This window comes from Sus scrofa, unplaced genomic scaffold (genome assembly GCF_000003025.6).
Source record: "Sus scrofa isolate TJ Tabasco breed Duroc unplaced genomic scaffold, Sscrofa11.1 Contig1914, whole genome shotgun sequence".
NCBI classification, from domain to species: domain Eukaryota; kingdom Metazoa; phylum Chordata; class Mammalia; order Artiodactyla; family Suidae; genus Sus; species Sus scrofa.
In genome coordinates this window covers 2,528,095-2,545,745 of record NW_018084979.1, presented here as the reverse complement: position 1 = coordinate 2,545,745, position 17,651 = coordinate 2,528,095, and the positions used below count along the sequence as shown (strand labels likewise).

General features: G+C 63.3%; 1 protein-coding gene across 1 annotated transcript in view; it reads right to left on the bottom strand.

The window, feature by feature from the left end:
- Window positions 1-3,232, bottom strand: part of KIF26A (kinesin family member 26A) — a 38,491-nt gene extending 35,259 nt beyond the window's left edge. The window contains exons 1-2 of the mRNA XM_021081543.1: window positions 3,030-3,232; window positions 2,450-2,695 (exon numbers count right to left, since the gene is read on the bottom strand). Coding sequence (XP_020937202.1) covers window positions 2,450-2,695; window positions 3,030-3,071 — 288 coding nt within the window. The 5' untranslated portion in view covers window positions 3,072-3,232. The remainder of the gene's footprint in view (window positions 1-2,449; window positions 2,696-3,029) is intronic.
- Between the last annotated feature and the right edge of the window lie 14,419 nt (window positions 3,233-17,651).

Here is a 17,651-nt window from a genome sequence, read left to right as displayed (position 1 = left end):
CACTGCGCCCGCCCCCCTACGGGCACCAAGGACCTGGGCACAGCGTGACCCCCAACCTGAGCCCACATCCCGCAGAAGCAGCAAGGGCTGCGGTGTGCAGACAGCCGGTGTGCAGACCGGCCCCACGCGCGCACCTCGGGGTGCAGAGAAGGAAACGGAGCCCACGCGGTCTCAAGTGTGAACCTGCCCGAGCCCCCACAGCAGGAAGCTGACGGGCCGCAGGGGGGTGGGCAGGGTGCCAGCAGGGGTGAGCCCTGGCCAGGAAGCTGAGGTCAGAGATGGGGACCACGGGCTGGCTGAAAGGTCACTGCTCCGAGACCCTCTCAGGCCCCCTCTACACCCGGGACCGGCAGGGACCCCCGAGACACGGGCCCTCATCCTGGCACCACCTCACCCCAGCCATGGGAGCCCAGCAAGCCACCTCCTGTCCGGGGCCTCCCCAGACACCACAAGCATGAGACGGAGTGAGATGACAGCGGCAAAGTTCTCTGCAAACTGTGAAGCACCGGCCTCACAAAGCTCCCCTGCTCACGGACAAGAAAGGGCCCCCCATGGAAAACTCTAGAAAACACAGCCTCAGAGCAGAGCCCAGTGCCCCTGGACCTTGGGGCCAGACTCCTAGGAGGACTCGCTGGGGCTCACCCAGAGCCAGTCACACAGGGTCCCCTGCTGCCCCACAGGGCTCTCCCCCAAACGAAAAGCAGAAGCAGCTGTGTGACCACATCTGGGCCCATCTCCCCACCTCCCCTGGAGGAAGCCCTGGGGCCGGGCGAGGCTGCAGGCTGTGTGCGAATCAGTCAGGATGCTGCCCAGACCCCAGATGGCACAGGACAGCAACACCCACCGAGGCCCCCGGGTCGGGGGACCGAGCACCCATCGCCCAAGGGTCCTCCCGCCCCGGCTCGTTCCATTCCTCTCCGGAGAAACAGTGGACCGCAGGCCCTCCTCCCTCTGGCCCAGTGCCCTACAGGTTGGACAGCAGTGCCAGGGTGGCCCCAGGAGGCTGCCCCCGGGCTGACAAAGGAGAAAATGCAGCGGGGAAGGGGACCAAAGAGAGGAACGAAGCCGGGGGCCCGCCCGGTCTGCTGGGGACGGCTGGGGAAGGGGTGAGCCCTCACCTGGCACTGAGGGGTACCCAGTATGAAAGGCCAAACTGGGGAGGCAAGGAGGGCTGGGAGGTGAGCACTCTGGGGGGTTCAAGGGATCTCTTGATGAGCTGCCTGCAGGAAGGGACCCCTGGGACCTCCCAGATGAGGGACCCCAAATCCACCACCAGGATCCCTGCCCGCTGGTAACCAGCCAGCCACACGTCCAGCACCACCAGGCAGAGCCCAGCTCAGTCACTAAAGCCCCTCCTCTCTCCAGCCCCAGTTTCCGCCGATGGGGCCCTGGCGACTCTTCAACCAAATCCAGGCTGTCTGGGGCAGAGCGTGGCAAGGCTGCACCCTGCTCTGGACAGCAGAGGTGGCAGGGTCCAGTCCCACGGGGGACAGGCCACAGGTCCCCTCCCCTGACCACAGAGCGAGGGTGCCCAGGACACAAACCAGACTCACGCTGCCCCCGCGCCCCACCCTGCCCTGGAGGGGACACGGGGAGGCCAGGGTCTCGCCCAGAGCAGCTTGGCCTCCTCGGAGAGCTATATTTAGATTCAATAGGGGTTATGTGGACTTACTTCCCAGGACCGCTTTCAGCAAGACTGCAGGTCAAGCGGGAAGAGCTTCCTCTGCGGGACCCCCCCCCCACCTTCCCAGGCTGTACAAACTTCCAGGGCGTATTGTTCCTGGAACAATGGTCCCAGCTCCTTCCAAGACCCGGCCAAGCCCATTGGCTACAGAATTCAGCAGAGCCCCTCCCCAGACAAACACCTTGGCAGCTGGGGCTGCAGCCTGGGGAACCCAGGGGCCCAGCCGCTCGAATTCCCAGGTGGGTGGCCACTGCCTAAAATGGCAGAGCCCCAAGCTGTGTCCCACACAGAGCTCCTCTCCATGACGCTGGGAGGGGCCGAGAGGGGGCTGGGAGAGGCCCACCGTCTTGGCCCTCCAAGCCCTCCCGCCCCAGCTGTGCGTCTTCCAGACTCCGGGCTGGGGGCCAGGGGCCCCAAGGGCAGCAACACACCAAGTCACCTCGGGCTGCTGGGGAAGGCAGGAGCAGTCCCGCCCGGCCTGGAGTCCCTGCGGGCTCCCGGGCTCCCCTCCCCCTCCCAAACACAGGCTGCGGTTCCAGCTGTGGGACATCTGCACAATCCTCCTCCAACCAGACGACAGGACTCTCTGATGATGAAAGGCCCCAACTCACGCACAGGCTGTCACAGACGCGGAAACCAGGGCCCGGAGAGGGGACAGGACTGGCCCCAGATCAATAAAGGAATCTCGTCTCCCTCCGGTTCCCGGGGTCTCCCAAGTTTCGGCACGGGCCCTGTCCGAGGGCGGCCCGAGGAAGGGTCACTTACCCGGAGGGGAGTCCCGGGCCCGCTGACCAGCTTCCACGCCTGTCGCTTGAGCTCGGCGAGCTTCGTATGGCAGTGGCGGCACCAGCCGCCTCCGCCGGCCGAGTGGCCCTGCTCTGCGCCCGCCCCGGCGCCCTCGGGCGCAGGGCGGCTGCCGCATGGGTCCTGCTCGGGCCCGGCGGTCAGCCTCTTTCGGGGGGACACCTCCAGCAGCTGCAGCGGCTCGCGGGCCGGGCCGCCCTCGGCCACCTGCGGGGGGTTGGGGCGGAAGGGGACAGTGAGCCTGGGCTGCTGGGCGGCGCCAGCCCGGGACCCAGCACCGGTGACTCCGGACCTCCAAGTGACCCAGTCCCAAAGTGACGCGCTCGACAAAGTTAGCGCAGGGCGCGAATCTTGCCATTCCGGGAGGTCCTGACTGGGGCCCCCGCGAGCAGGAGGCCCAGCGCCGCTCGCGCTCCGCTCCAGGCCCAGCCCCCAGGGGGCGCCGCGCACCCCTCGAGCATCCTCTGCGTCCCAGGCTCAGTCCCGGGCCGCCCGCCGGTCCTCCGCCGCCCGCCTCCCTCTCGGGCCCCGCCGCGCGTACCACGGGTTGCGCAGCGCACAAGGGGGCGCCGCGACCGCCCATGGCCGGGACGCAGGAAGGTCTGGGCCGTTGCTTCGGGGCCGCGCGGGCTCTCCGCGGGCGCCGCGGCTACGTGATCCGACCCGGGGACGGCCCCATGGCCCCGCCGGCCGTTCGGAAGTTCGCGGCGCGGCCGAGTGGCGAAGAGCGCACGGCGGCGGCGGCCGGCGCGCTCGGAGACGAAGGCGGGGCCTGGGCGGGGCCCGGGACCCCGGGGGCGGGGGTGGGCGGGGCTCTGGGAGGGCTGTCCCGCCCCGCCCAAAGCCCGCGCCGGGCAGTGTGTGGGGGAGGGGGTCCTGCTTCGCGGCGCTGCGCGGCGCGGCCCCACCTACTCGTAGGCCCCCGACCTGTTCGGCGAGTCCCAGCCCGAGGGAGGGGCGCTGGGGGCCGCGGGGAGAGACCCAGGACACACGCGCATGCGTCTTCCTGCTCCCCGCCCGGGACCCTGGGGTCTCCTGGGAGGCGCCACCCCACTCGTCACTTTTACCCGCGAGGAAACTGAGGCCGCGAAAGGGAAGGTCTTGCCCAAGGTCACGCAACGAAGTGGAACGAGGAGGGGGCTGAACCCCCAGACTCCCGATGGCTTTTTCCGGAAATCCCAGAGCACTCCGCACGTCGCTGCCCACCCTGCGGCTTTAACTGTCATGGGTGGGTGAGTGTCGCCGCGGTCTGCGCCTCGGAACAGGCAGTGCCCCTGCCAGGATGTCTGTGTCTAGGCACGTCTGCAAACGGCACGCGTGTCTTCGCAGCCGCGCGCGTGTGCAAGAAGGCGGGTGTGCGAGCTGTGCGCCCGGGAAACGGGAGGAGGTGGCCCTGGGGGTGTGTGGGACCTGTTGTCAGTCGGCCTGGCAGATGGGAACTTAGCTCCGGAATTAATTGCCTGTTTGTCTCCGGCTGGGAGGTCGCCCCCCTTCTCCGGCGACCAGTTGCTCCTGCTCCAGCTCAACGCTAAAAACCACCGTTATCCGAGGCGGCAGGCGGCTCCGGGTCGGGGCTCTGGGTCAGACCGAAACCCAGGGTCGGGCTCGGCGGGTGCTGCCGCGCGGCTTCTCGTGATGCGTGCGCCCCCTGCTGGCCGCCCCGCACCCGCCGCCGAGAGGCTCGGGAGAGACCCGGCGCCACGCGCCCCGGCGAACAGGCGCGCCTGGGGGACTAGAGGGCTGCGCGCCGGAGCAGGAGGCGGCCAGCTGGTCGCGGTCCAGGCGGAGACCCCGACCCACGGCTCTCCGGCACGCAGTGAGCCCCTCAGACGGAGTCGAGTCGCTCTCCACCCCTCCTGAGTCCCTCCAAGCGACCCCTTCCCTCCCTTTTACTTGGAAGGGCCTCTCCGCCCCCGCATTCATTCACTCCTCAAAAAAGAGGGGAGCGGAGTGACCGTCTCTTTCCGGGTTTTTGAGTCGTTTATGGCCTGCACGGTGCGGCGGGGGTAGGGGGCGCATAAAGGGGGCAGGCTCCCCTCTCTCACTCCACCAGCCCACACCTTCCAGCCCCTGTCCCCCCGGCCTGGAGGCGGCAGCTCTTCCCCCTCTCCTATTTCATAAGCCTCCAAAGGAAAAGAGGGGTCAGCCCCCGCTCCGGATCTGGGCAGCAGGACACGGCAGCCCCCGCCCCTCTACTACCCTGGGACACAGACGCACACAGACAGGCCCTGGAAGCGCGATTCTATACCCCACCCTCCCCCCCACACACGCCCTCCCCACCTGCACCCCCAGAAGCACATCGGCGTCAGGAGCCCGGGTCCTACGCCCGGAGCCGACCACGCCCGCAACTTCGTTTGTCCGCACCGCGGCGGCGCTTCCAGAAGCTCACGCTCGCGCCCTCCGCCCGGGTTCGCACAGGCGCCCGGACACAGCGCCCGAGGAAGCCGACCACCTCAGGACTCAGGATAAACCACGAGCCCCCCGACCCCCTGCCTCGCCCGCTCCAGCGAGGCGCGCGGCGGGACTCGGGGTCCCTGCGCGGTGCTCTCGTCCCTCGCTCTCCGCCTCCCGCTCCGGACGCAGAGCTGAGGGGAGACAGAGATGGGGCAGCACTAACCCGGGAAAAGTGCAGCCGCGAGTCCCGGGCCCGGCCTGCGGGACGCTGCTGGGGACCGGCCGCCTCCTGCCCCGCGCCACGCCGCAAAGTCGCGGGACGGCGCCTCTGCCGCCAGCCGGGTCCCGCCGCCCGGCCCTCACCTTGGCTCGCCGCCGCAGGAGGTGGCTCGTGAAGCCCAGGATGATCTCCGAGTCCAGGCAGAGCGCCCCCATCTCCAGCAGGCCGGGCGCCTTGCGGGGCGCGCCGCGGGGCGGCTCGGGCGGCCCCGGCAGCGCCATGGAGGAGCCGAGCGCGGGGAGCGGGCCCGAGCTCCTCCCGCCGCCGCCGCCGCCGCCGCCTCCCCGCCCGCGCGCTCACTGGCCGCGCGCCCGCCGCCGCCGCCGCCGCCGCCGCCGCCGCGCCCCGCACGGCGCAGGGCCGCCCGCCAGGTCCCCGGTCCTCGGCGGCCCGCGCCCGCCGCCCCTGAGCTCGCTCCGCGCCGCGCGCCCCCGCGCACCGGCCCCGCCCGCCCGCCCGCGCCGACAGCGCCCCCTCCGCCCGCGGAGCGAGCCAGACTCCCGCACGAGCCGACCCGAGGAGGAGGGGCGGGGGGCGAGGGCCCTACCAGCCCTGGGGCAGAGGCTGGGGGCCAGGACCCGGCCTCCGTCGGCACGCCCCTGTTCCGCGGGCGTCCTACCGGGTGCTCTGGCCAGGAAGCAAAGGGAGGGGACGGCGGCGCCTAGAGGGGTGCCTAGAAAGCGCTGGGGACGGGGGTGGGGGGGGTGTCGCATCCCCTCCCCCTCCAATCTGTCCCTGGGACTCCGCGTCCCAGTCCCTGGAGACGTGCAGCGAGCCCAGTGACTGTCTGCTCCGCCCGTGCTCCACAGCGGCCCTGTTGCCTCCCACCCCCCAACCCCCGCCTCGGCCGGCGGCCTCCTAAAGCCCGCCCCGCCAGGACCCCAGAGCGCCTCTACTTCAGGACCCCGATTCCATCTACAGCCTCCTCTGCCTTTGATCCGGGCCCCTCCGGCGCTCCTGGAACTCCCCGCGGGCTGCAGGATCCTTGTTGTTCCCCAGGCGCCACCAAATTTCGAAGTCCGTGGGGAAGCGCTTAGGGAGCAGGGGGTGAGTTCCTCTGGGGAAAAAAACTCAGGCCTGGTTCCCGCGGTCCTACTGTGCGCGGCTCCCAGCCTCCTGCTCATGGGCGCCCAGTGGGGGCACAGGCGGAGCCAGCCAGACACCTGCCTGGGGCCGGCAGAGCCCCAAGTGTAGCCTAAATAACCTAGGCCCACGTGGGGGTCTTTAGGAGGAAGGGCAGGGGTGTTCAGGACGTTGTCGCGGGGTGGGCCTTGAGGACCTGTTGGGTTAACGGGCGAAGAGAAGACAGAGCTGCGCTGGGCCCTTGCAGAGGCACAGGTGCACAGGGGGCAGTGATACGGCCCTTGGCTGGACGGACACCGGCAGTCCCCCACCCCCACCCCCACCCAAGGACTCTCCCTACCGTGACTCTTCCGCAGCTGGGAGACCCTCCTGCTCCCCAGGGGTGCTCTCCTGACATCCCAAGGGGCAGCAGAAGAGCAGGGTCTCCACCAGACCGCCCCCCACCAGCTTGTCTCACACCTTATCTGCCGGCACAGGGCCAGCCCTTACCAAGGCTCAGCCCCACCCCTGCCTCTGGAGAGGAGATGCCCCAGGAGTGCCTGCCTCCCTGTCCCCAAGGCCACCCGAGCCTGAGGCAGAAATCGGAGGGAAGGCAGAGTCCCCTCACGCACACCCTCTGGGCTCCAGGAGCCACGCCGGGGACCTCTCACGCCCCTCCCTCCCCCGTGGGCAGGCAAGTCCTGGGGGGGGGGTCCTCCAGTGGACCCTGCCCTTCTGGGAGGAGGCCTCTGCCATCTCAGTGGATTGATTAAAGTCATCGTGGGGATTTTTCTAACATTTAATTTACCAGGCACGCGGCGGCTGGTCAGAGCTGTCCCCAGGGAAATCTAGGCCAAGGGAGCAAAACGGAAAAGGCCTGCAATTGAGTGGCGCTCTGGCGGGATTAATTGCTGGACTCAGCTTCCAATCAGCCCCCACGTGGCAATATTTCAAGAAGGCAGGAGGACACCCCGAGCCCGCCATACCTCCATCTCACCAAGGCCTGCTGGGGCCATGGGGGACCCCCCAGCTCCACGTGCAGCACACGTTCCCATGGTGGCCTCCAGCCTTTCTGAGGAGGGGACAAGCCCTTTGGGCCAGCACTCCGAGAGCCGGCCGTGCTCCGGACGCGCTCTCACGGTGCAGCTGGAAAATGAACACCGGACCGCCGTCTCTGGGAAGTAGGAGACGGGACCCGTAGGGAAAGGGAAACACATCCTAATGCTTGATCCTCGGCGGCAAGGGACACAGGACAGCAACAGGGGCTCCTGGAAAGATGCCCAGACCGTGGTCAGCTCGGTCAGGTTTGCGTTTCCAGATGACATGTGCACCTTAAAGACCCTTTGCTTGGAGAGACACAGGAAACAGGAAGGAGCCATTGCTCCTGCAGAGAGGAGAGGCCAGGGAGACGCGCTCTCCACCTGCCATCCCTCCGCGTTTGCGGGGCTTGTAAGCGTGAGTGTTGATATCTAGCAAAGAGATCGGGAAGGGACGAGAGCCTAAGCTGTCCCCGATCAACTGCTCCGAGGTCCTCCAGCTGGGACGGCACCCAGCACGGACCTGAGCCCTCCTCCCTCCACGGTGGGGCGGGGGAGAGAAGGAAACCTCCCCTCCCTCGTCTCAAGGGTGCTTTGGTGCCCCCCCCAACTTCCCCAAGTCTGGTCAGCTCCCCAGGCTCTGCCTCCGCACCTCTCCAGGAGGCTGAGCTCCTGCCTGGGGTAGGGGAAGGATGCCGGCAGGGGGTGGGTGGGCAGAAGCCGGCCAGAACAGCCCCACCATGTCCACCAGGGGAGCCCACCTCCGCTCAGGGCAGGGTCTCCTGGCCGGGCTGCTCAGCTCGGAGGGCAGGCTTGAGGTCCAGAGAAGATCAGCCGTTAGGTCGGTTCTCCCTGGGCAGCAGCTGGGCGCTGCTGGGGGAGGAGGGGCGGCCCTGTCTGCTGAGTGAGCAAACACGTCGTTTACCAGGGACGGCTCTGCTTTACCCACCAGACGGCATTCACTCACTCAATTCTCACAGCAGCTCCAGGAGGGGTGTTCCTGGGACCCCCCCCCCCGCCCCGGCCGGGGTTGTGCGGACGAGAAAGCGGGCAGACTTGCCGGAATGCATTCCGGGCAGTCTGGGCAGTCTGGGCTCCTAGCCCCTTAGCCCCCAGGGGCCCCCTCCGTAGTGCAGCTGTGCAGGAGCAGGACGGGGCCTTGACCTGGAGGCTCCCAGCCTGGGGTCAGAAACAGGAGGGGGTGACCCCCTCCCCCGACTCCGGCCCCCACCGCAGTGGGCTGCAGGATAAGGGGTTGCTAAGTAGAGAGAGACCAGCAGGGTCAGGCCAGCTCCCTGTCAGAGGACCAGCCCCTCCTGCCCTCTTCCCCACACGCCTGCCCAGATAGCAGGAGCCCCAGGCCCAGAGCCACGGGACCACCTCCGGCCCCTGGTTTCAGCACCTCGGCCAGCGCCGGCAGAGGGGACCCCATAGAGATGGGCTTGGGAAGTGGGGCGGGGCGGGTCCTGGTGGCGGGTTTCACTTGCGCATTCGTCCACTCAGTTCAGTCACCCTGGAGGCATCCTTGACTCCCGCCAGCTCCTACCACCCCTGGGTCCTAACCATGGGAGTTCCTCTCCCGCTCCCTTGGCAGGATGTCCAGAGGCAGACTGCTCTCACCGCCCGCATGGCCCATCTCAGCCCGCATGGGGTCTGTGCAGCAGCCCCTAACTGGAGCTGCCGTGACCTCTGCGGCCCTGGGCTGGTCGCGACACGGCAGCCAGGGGCGGCTTTCGGCACGTGGGTGGGATCACACTGCCTCTCTGTGCACAACCTTTGCTTCTCTTCTCTTGCCCCGCAAGCCCCAGGATCCCACAGCCTCGCAGACCTTGCCTCCACGGAACACGTCCCCTCGGGGGTTCACTTCTGTGGGGGTGGTGCTCCCAAACGTCCACTCTGCTCCCCCTCTTTTCTGGAAGGTCACCTTACCGCAAAGCCTTCCTTACCCACCTGACCCAGAACCCCGACCCTCCCAGCGTTCCCCAGCCCTCCAACCCTAATTTTCCTCCTTAGCACCTGTCATGTGCCACTACGAATGTGTCTTGTCTTGTTTATCGCCAGGCATCCCCCTTGGAGTATCAGCTGTCTCTGCAGGACCAGCCCAGACACCCACTGAGAGTTGCTGAAGAAATAAAGGCAGGAGTGATTCTTTGCTGCCAATTCCTGTGTGAATTCACCCTGCAGAGGCCCCCAGACCCGAGGTCTGTCCTGGCCTCCTCACTGGCCCCTGACCAACTCCTCCCTCCCACCCCACCCAGAGCAAGGCTGCAGACCAGACCTCGGCCCCCGGGCATGACTCGACCAGACCCACCCAGCCCTAGGTCCGTGGGCGGGCCAGCAGCACCCCGGCTCTCGCTCTGTGGTGGGAGCACCTGGGCCCTCCAGCCCAGCCCCCCTGGAAATTCTGATCCCGTCCATGGTGCCCCCGCAAAGTGACAGCCTGTGGGCCCCCAGCCTGGATCTCCTCCTGTCGGTCGCCTCCTCCCTTCCCATCCAAGGGTCCAGCTCCCTCAGTTCCTTTTCTCCTCTTTAACTGGACTTCTCCCTCCGACTTCAAGAGGCCAACTCCAGCTTCAGGTTGCACTCAGATGCCGCCTCTTCCAGGAAGACTCCCAGTCCTAGGCAGAACTAGGCCCCCCAGTCCTGGCACTCCTGCCACACCTAACACATTCCTGTGCCCTGGAGGGGCACAGGTGCCCCTGCTCCCAGGTACCCACCAGGAATGTGTAAGGTAGACAGGTGACCAGTCAGGAAGGTCACCAGGGAGCAGGAGCAGACCGCTCCTCCCTGACTCCCTGGGTTGAGGGGGTGGCAGGGGAGGAACCAGGACTCTGGGAAGCCAGCGCCCTATTTACACAGCCACCCGTGGACCGTGGACACTGCCACTTGTGGCCAGCAGGTGGCGCACCTCAGCCAGCGTTCCCACTGAAAGAACCTACTTAGCAGCTGTCAGGGGTCCTGCTCAGGCAGACAGGGAAACTGAGGCCCTGAGAGGGGCCGGGCTCACCCTAGACCCCTGAGAGTGGGAGGTGCCCCAAGAGGCCCTGCCAGCCCCCAGGTCTCCCCAGCAACCCCACTACCTGCCTCCCCTTGTTTCCCTGCCCCCACTGCAGGCCTCAGCCCACCCCTGATTCCCTTCACCTTCTTGCTCCCTCTCCCCCGCCCCTCACAGACCCGGACTCAGCCTCCAGCTTAAGGACGGGCAACAACCAGGAGAGAGGGGACACATGGGGCCAGTGGTCCTACTGAATCCCCGGGGCAGCTTGCCTGGGGGTGGGTGCAAGTTGAAAAGCTTGAGAAACCCCTCATGCAGCTGCATCACAGCCCTGCCAACATGCCAAGAAGGGCCTCACTGCTTCCTGAGGAGCAGGATGGGTGACTCTCCCATACAAAAGAGCCTCCTACACCTCTCCAGATCTGGGGCCAAGTCCAGCTTTGCACTGGATCTGCAGGAACCAGGGCTGGGCATGAAGGTGGCCTTGTGAATATATGCTGTGTGTGTGTGTGTGTGTGTGTGTGTAGCATGATGTCCTGCTTATGCAGAGAATGGAAACTGCATGAGCTGGTGGCTGGATGGGTAACAATGGGGGTGCTGAGGAGCCACTCCCTCTAGACCCTGGGGCCCAGGCAGCACCACTGACCATACTGGGTCAGCTGCAGCGGCATCCTTCATGAACCTCCATCCCCACAGCCCACAAGATACAGCCTCCCCACAACTCATCCTGGGCACTGCTGTGGGCATTCATCAGAGAAAGATGTGGGGTTCCATGAACTTAAGTACAGATGCAATTCAGAGAAGAATAAAGAAGCACTTGAAAAACAGAAACATGATGACAGAAATGAAATTCCAAAGCAGGATGCAAAGATAAAGTCAAGGAAAAAGTCTCAGAAGGTAGAGGGAAAAGAAAGAGACAGGGGGAGAAAGAAAAAATGAAAGATGAACTTCTTTGTGACATTTCAAAACAACACCAAGAACAAATAGAAAGACTACAAGCTTGAGATGGGAGAGGAGTCCACGTGTCAAGCAAGATGCAGATTGGCATCTGACTTCTCAACAGCAACAATGGAAGTTAGAAGAGAATGGAGCCAAGTTTCCAAAACTCTGAGGAGAAAAGCATCCACTAGCTAGACTTCTATACCCAGCCAAACTATCAACTGAGCAGAAAAGTGGAATAAAGACCAAAAAAAAAAAAAAAAAAAACTTGGCCTTTGATTTCTCCCTTTCTCCAGGTTCCTGGCAGACGGGCTCCCCCGCCCCCAAATAAGGGACTAAACCAAGGGAAAAGAGGACAGAGAATCAAGGAAAAGTAGCCCCAACCCAGAGAAGAAACAAAGGGCCTTTCCAGGGTGGTGAGCAGAGGGTTACAAGTGTCAGCGGAGTCCTAAGGGGCGAGACTGGAGCAGACATTCAGAACACTCTACAGGGAGGCCTTAAGGGAAAAAGAAGGAGGGAACAAAGGGAGGGAGGAAGTGGGGAGGGAGGAAAAGAGGGAAATAGACCACTTAATGTATTTGAACCCATTTGGCAGAGAGTTAAACTTGCATCAAAGAGCATGGAGGTAGTCACAGTTGCATAGGAAACTATGCAAGTAAAAAAATGAGGCCACTATTTTTTTAATTAAAAAGCAGCACTAGATCATAGTATGCTAACATGGGGTGGGAATAAATATAGGGCAGGAGGGTCCGCCTCTTCTTAACAAGCTTTATAATTATTATTTGACTTTTTAAATTACATAGATGCTTAAATTTCACTTTTTTTTGGGGGGGGGTCTTTTTGCCTTTTCTAGGTCCACTTCCCGTGGCATATGGAGGTTCCCAGGTTAGGGGTCGAATTGGAGCTGTAGCCACCGGCCTACACCACAGCCACAACAAGACGGGATCTGAGCCGCGTCTGCAACCTACACCACAGCTCACGGCAACACCAGCTCCTTAATCCACTGAATGAGGCCAGGAATCAGACCCGCAACCTCATGGTTCCTAGTCGGATTCGTTAACCACGGAGCCACGACGGAAACGCCTAAATTTCACTTTTAAAGGAAATTATTTGCTGAATTTAGAAACGTAGATGAAAGTAAAAATATACTTCTGAACAATGCCAGAGAAAAAACACCCAACGGAAATTACAAAGAAAGCAACTGAGCACCAGGCACACCTCCCACGGTCCGAGGCCATAATGGCTCCAAAGGAAGATTCGGTCCTACACGAATGCACCAAAAAGCAGGGAGAGCACAGCCGAAAGAAGCCAGCCTTTGCAGGAGGTAGAGCCAAGTGTCACCCGGCCCGTGGGGTGTCACCTTGGCCTGTGTGTGGGGACGCCCTTCAGGCATGAGGGGGGATTTGACCGGGAGCTAAAGTCCCTCTGCCCGGACTGAGCTGGCTTGGCCACTTAGTCTGCCACTCCTAGTGGCAGGACCTCCACAGGCCCTCTGCTGAGCCCAGGCCCTCGGGGCAGTTGTGTGTATCCGTGAAGTGCTGCACCAGGGTTTGGGCCGGCTGCGGCGGGTCCTGGGCCGGTCGCGCATCTGAGGCCCGCCAGAGAATCCAACACAGGGCAGGAGGGGTCCAGGAGAGGTTGGACTCGAGAGAAGGGCAGGCTGGAACCTGCCAGGGGACATCTGGAGCAACAGTGGCACGCCTTGGGGACAGCCAGAAACGTTTCTGGGAAAGGACTGTGCAGGCTGCCAGCAGTGTCCCGGTGGTGTTCTTGGGGTGATGGGGGGCTCTCTGCGCCCAGACAGAGTGGCAGGACCAGATTCCCGTTCCTACCAGACATACCTTAAAAAGGGATAGAGGAGATGAAAGGACATCTCAGAGACGTCGGCTATCAAGCAGCAGAGGACAGAGACCCCAGCAAGAGGGGAACCGTCAAGGCGAGGCCTGCAGCCCACTGCCCAGAGGGGAGGGAGCACCCAGGAGGGGCTCTTCAGCTGTGGCTGGGCCGAGGCTCCGCGGCTGGGAGTCTGCAGGGCCAGGACCTCGGCTCCAGAGACTGGCACAGCGGCCCCTTGTGTCTTCAGCGGAGTGCACATCACCGCGGGGGAAGGGACAAGGCCAGAGAGGGAAGGAGCCCCTGGGAGGGAGAGGGAGGAAAGACGCCTGTACTTCCTGCCACGATGGGACCTAAAAGAGACGTGGGCACAGCAGCAGCCCTCAGCACCACCGAAAGTGGGACGCAACTCCAGTGTCCACTGACAGATGAATGGATAAGCCAGCTGGTCTAGGCACACAATGGAGTATTGCGCAGTCTTAAAAAGGCAGGACATTCTGGCACCTGCCGCAGCGTAGATGAACCTTGAGGACAGATGCTCAATGACTGAGCGAGACGCACAAGATGGGAACATTCACCAATGTCAAAGCCACAGTATCAGGCAGCCAATCAAAAGTTACCGGGTGTGCAAAGAAATAGAAAACTACAGGAGTTCCCACTGCAGCTCAGCAGAAACAAGTCCAACTAGTATCCAGGAGGATGCGGGTTCGATCCCTGGCTCTGTTCAGTGGGTTAAGGGTCCAGTGTTGCCATGAGCTGTGTGTAGGTCACAGACGCGGCTGGGATGTGGCTGTGGCTGTGGTGTAGGCCGGCAGCTGCCGTTCTGATTCCACCCTTAGCCTGGGAACCGCCATATGCTGCAGGTGTGGCCCTAAAAAGCCCAAAGTTAAGAAAGAAAGAAAGAGAGAGAGAGAGAGAGAGAGAGAAGAAAAGAAAACTACAAAAGGAGAAGAAACATCAGTCAATAGAGGCAGACCCAGAGAACCTTCCCCCACTGTTGGTGGGGCTGTAATTAGGTGTGGTCACTATGCGGAACAGTAGGAAGGTCCCTTAAAACACTAAAAATAGGAGTTTCCTGGGGTTTCCTTGTGGCACAGTGGGTTAAGGATCAGGTGTTGTTGCCGCTCTTTATGGTGAGAGTTCAATGCCTGGCCCAGGAATTTCCATATGTCATGGGTGCAGCCAAAAAAAAAAAGAAAGAAAGAAAGAAAGAAAAATAAATAAATAATAAACAAAAATTAAAATTAAAGACCCCCTAAAAATAGAGTTGTCATACAATCCGGCAATCCCACGCCCAGGCATATATCTGGAGAAAACTCTAATTCAAGAAAATACATATTCCCCAAATTTCATAGGAGCATCGTTTACAATAACCAAGACATGGAAGCCACCTAAGTGTCCATTGAAAGATGAGTGGATAAAGACGATGAGGTACTGGGAGTTCCCGTTGCGGCGCAGCGGTTACCAAACCCACTAGCATCCATGAGGATGCGGATTTGGTCCCTGGCCTTGCTCGGCGGGTTAAGGATCCGGCATTGCCGTGAGCTGTGGTGTGGGTTGCCGATGTGGCTCGGATCTGGCGTGGCTGTGGCGGTGGTGTAGGTTGGTGGCTACGGCTCCAGTTTGACCCCTAGCCTGGGAACCTCCATATGCTGCAGGTGTGACCCTAAAAAGATTAAAAAAACAAAAGGTGTGGTACACTCATACACCAAGGACTATTGCTTCGCCACAGGAAGAGAATGTAATGGTGCCTCTGTAGCAACACGGACGGACCGAGAGACGATCATGTGCTGAGTGAGGTCAGAGAGAAACAGGCAAAATTACCCATCACTTCTACGTGGCGTCAAACACACATGCACGTATTTACAAAACAGAAGCCGACTCCGAGACAGAGGAGACAAACTTATCCAGTTCCCACTGTGGCTCAGCGGCTTCAGAACCCGACTAGCGTTCTTGAGGATTCAGGTTCAGCCGCTGGCCTCACTCAGCGAGTTAGGATCCCTAGTGGCCTCAAGCTGCAGCGAGGTCGCTGGCTTCACTGTCCCGCCTGGTGATTCGGCCTCATGGCAAAGCCAGAGAACCACTCACTCCGAATACTGGTTTAGCCACCGTAACAGAGACCAAAACAACCATGGCTTTAAAAAGACCGAAGCTTCATTTCTCTTGTGGAAAAGACACGCAGCGGTTCGAGGAGCCAGGGTGGCCTGTCCTCCTGGCTGGTGCAGGGTCCCAGTTTGCCCAGGGCCAAGACGCTTCCCAGACCTCCAGTGTTAAAGCCACAAAGTCCCAGGCCAACCTCCTCCAGGGATGCTCTGCCGTGGCCTGGGGCCGGGGGGCCCTCCGACTGCAGAGCTCCGCACCGGTGGCCTGTTTCCATCCAGAAAGGGGAAAGAGGAAGTAGGGGCAGGCCTGAGGTTGGAGCCACCTCTTCTGCTCACCTCACACTGGCCAGAGCCCCAGGCTGGCCGCCCAGGAGGCCACACGTCCAGCTGACACTAGGGGCTTCCAGGCTCCCATCGTTCAAGGATCCTGAGCATCTCTCAGCATCCTCTGTGCGTGAGCGGGGCAGGTGGAGCGGGGACGGCGTATGTCAACAAAGACAGGGCTTGTCATGGAAAAGGGAGGCCCCGGGACCAAGGGGACCTGTTGTGAGCCTTCACCCCGTGGCCACCTGCGGCCTTCCCAGCACCGGCCCTCCCCCCACGAGTTATTCCCAACCCTGGGATGAGCTCCCGCTTTGCCCCCCATCAGTGCTCTGGGACTTTGGCTGCATCACGGCATTGGCCCCGCCAGCGGGACCTGAAAGGTGGGCACCCCTCACCCTCTGCGGGAGGAAATGGCTGAGAGGAGAAGGAACGAGCCAAGGTCACCCGCTCATGTGCAGCAGGGCTGGGACTTGTAACCACGACGGACGCTCAGTCTGGGCCAGGACCGGGGCGCGGCCGGAGGACCCGCCATCCCTTTGCCCAAGCCCTTCGACCTCGCGCGCCTCCCCGCGCCCAGGCTGGGCTCGGGACAGCCGGCCAGGGGGCCGCGTGGGGTGAGGCTGAAGCAGGCCGGAGCCGCCTGAAATGGGGTCCTGGGGCCACGTCCTCTCCCAACCCGGCTCCCAGAGGCAGCAGCGGCTCAAAGCAGAAGCAGGGTGGAGAGCATGACCCAGGGGCCTGGTTCAGGGAGGAGACCCTCCCCCAGCTGAGAAGGCTGGTGGCAGGGGCTGGGGATTTGCTGAGAAACCACGCTGCCAGAGGCAAGGCCGAGGCTGGAAGCCAGGCCCCACCCAGATGAGGACCGGCCCCCCCGACAGCCGTCCTCGCCTTTCTTCCCCTCTGGGGCTGGAGACCTGGGCGAGGAAGGACCAGCAGCCTGAGAACACGGTGATGCTTTAGAATAAAGGTTTATTTTTCTCGATCTGCAACGTACATGTTCACGTCGTACAAAACGACCCCCAGCCCCAGACCAGGGACACCCATGATCCCTCACCTGCACCCCAGCAGGTGGCCCAGAAAGAACACTGGGTAGAATGGAACCGCCACCAGGTGGCAGTGGGAGGTCAGGTGGCACCATCATTGCCCCGCAGAGCTGGCCTGGCACCAGTGAGAGGTGGCCACAGAGGAGATTGCTGGTCAAGAGGGAAGGGGCTCTCGGGAAGGCGGACCCTCCTCCAACCCCCCCCCCCCCCAGGCAGCCAGGGGCCACATCCTTCTCAGCCAACACTCCCCTCTCGTTGCGCCTCCAGTTCTCACTGGGGTGGGGGATGCTCTCCCCCCCCCACACACACACACTCATAAGCTGGTGACTGGCCCAAGGCCACCCAGCTAGTGGGCATCATACCCAGGCCTGTCTGACCCCCCAGCCAGGCTGCCCGGCAGCTCCTGAGACACTGGGCGGAGGAGACAGGGACCTTTCCTCCCCAGAGGGTGTGGCCAGGCCAGCCCCAGGCAGGCTCCCAGGCAGGGCAGGGGGCAGGTCAGTCTCACCCGCAGGCAGAAGCCACCTGGCCAGGAGTGGCAGAAGGTGGGAAAGGAATGACACTTTGCCAGAGCCCCTCGGGGGGGCCCCCTCGCAGAGTGACACACAGACTCCCAGGACCCACCTCCCAGGGCAGTCTGGGGGTGCGGGGCACCTGTCCCCCTCCCGGGATGGCTCTCCCAGCTTCCTTCCCACCCTCAGTTTTTGTCCCTCCGGGTCCTTCATTCCCCCCCGCCCCCCATGGACCCCTGCGCTCGCCCACCACGGGCCCCTGAGAAACGAAGGCTCCTACCGGACAACCCCCAGCTCTCTGCCGCCAAGCCCAAGACTAACGCCCGCGGCCGCCCCGCCGACGACGCGGCGGCCGCATCGCCGGCTCCCAGGAAGCCAGGGGGCAAGGAGCGCTGCTTACCCCGAGGGACCCACCGCCAGGTTCCGGCTGGGAATCCGGCAGAGTTTCGCGAGAAGGGGGGTGGCCCTCGGGGCACGGGAGGGCGGCGGTGGCGTCTCCAGGCAGGCAAGGCGCCAGGAGCGTGGGCCCGGCGCGCCCGAACCCCAGCCGTTCCCAGCCGTTCCCAGGGGTTCCCAGCGCTCGGCGGCGCCGCCCCGCCCGGCCCCCTCCGGCAGCGCCCGGCCCGGGCCTGGCCCGCGTCT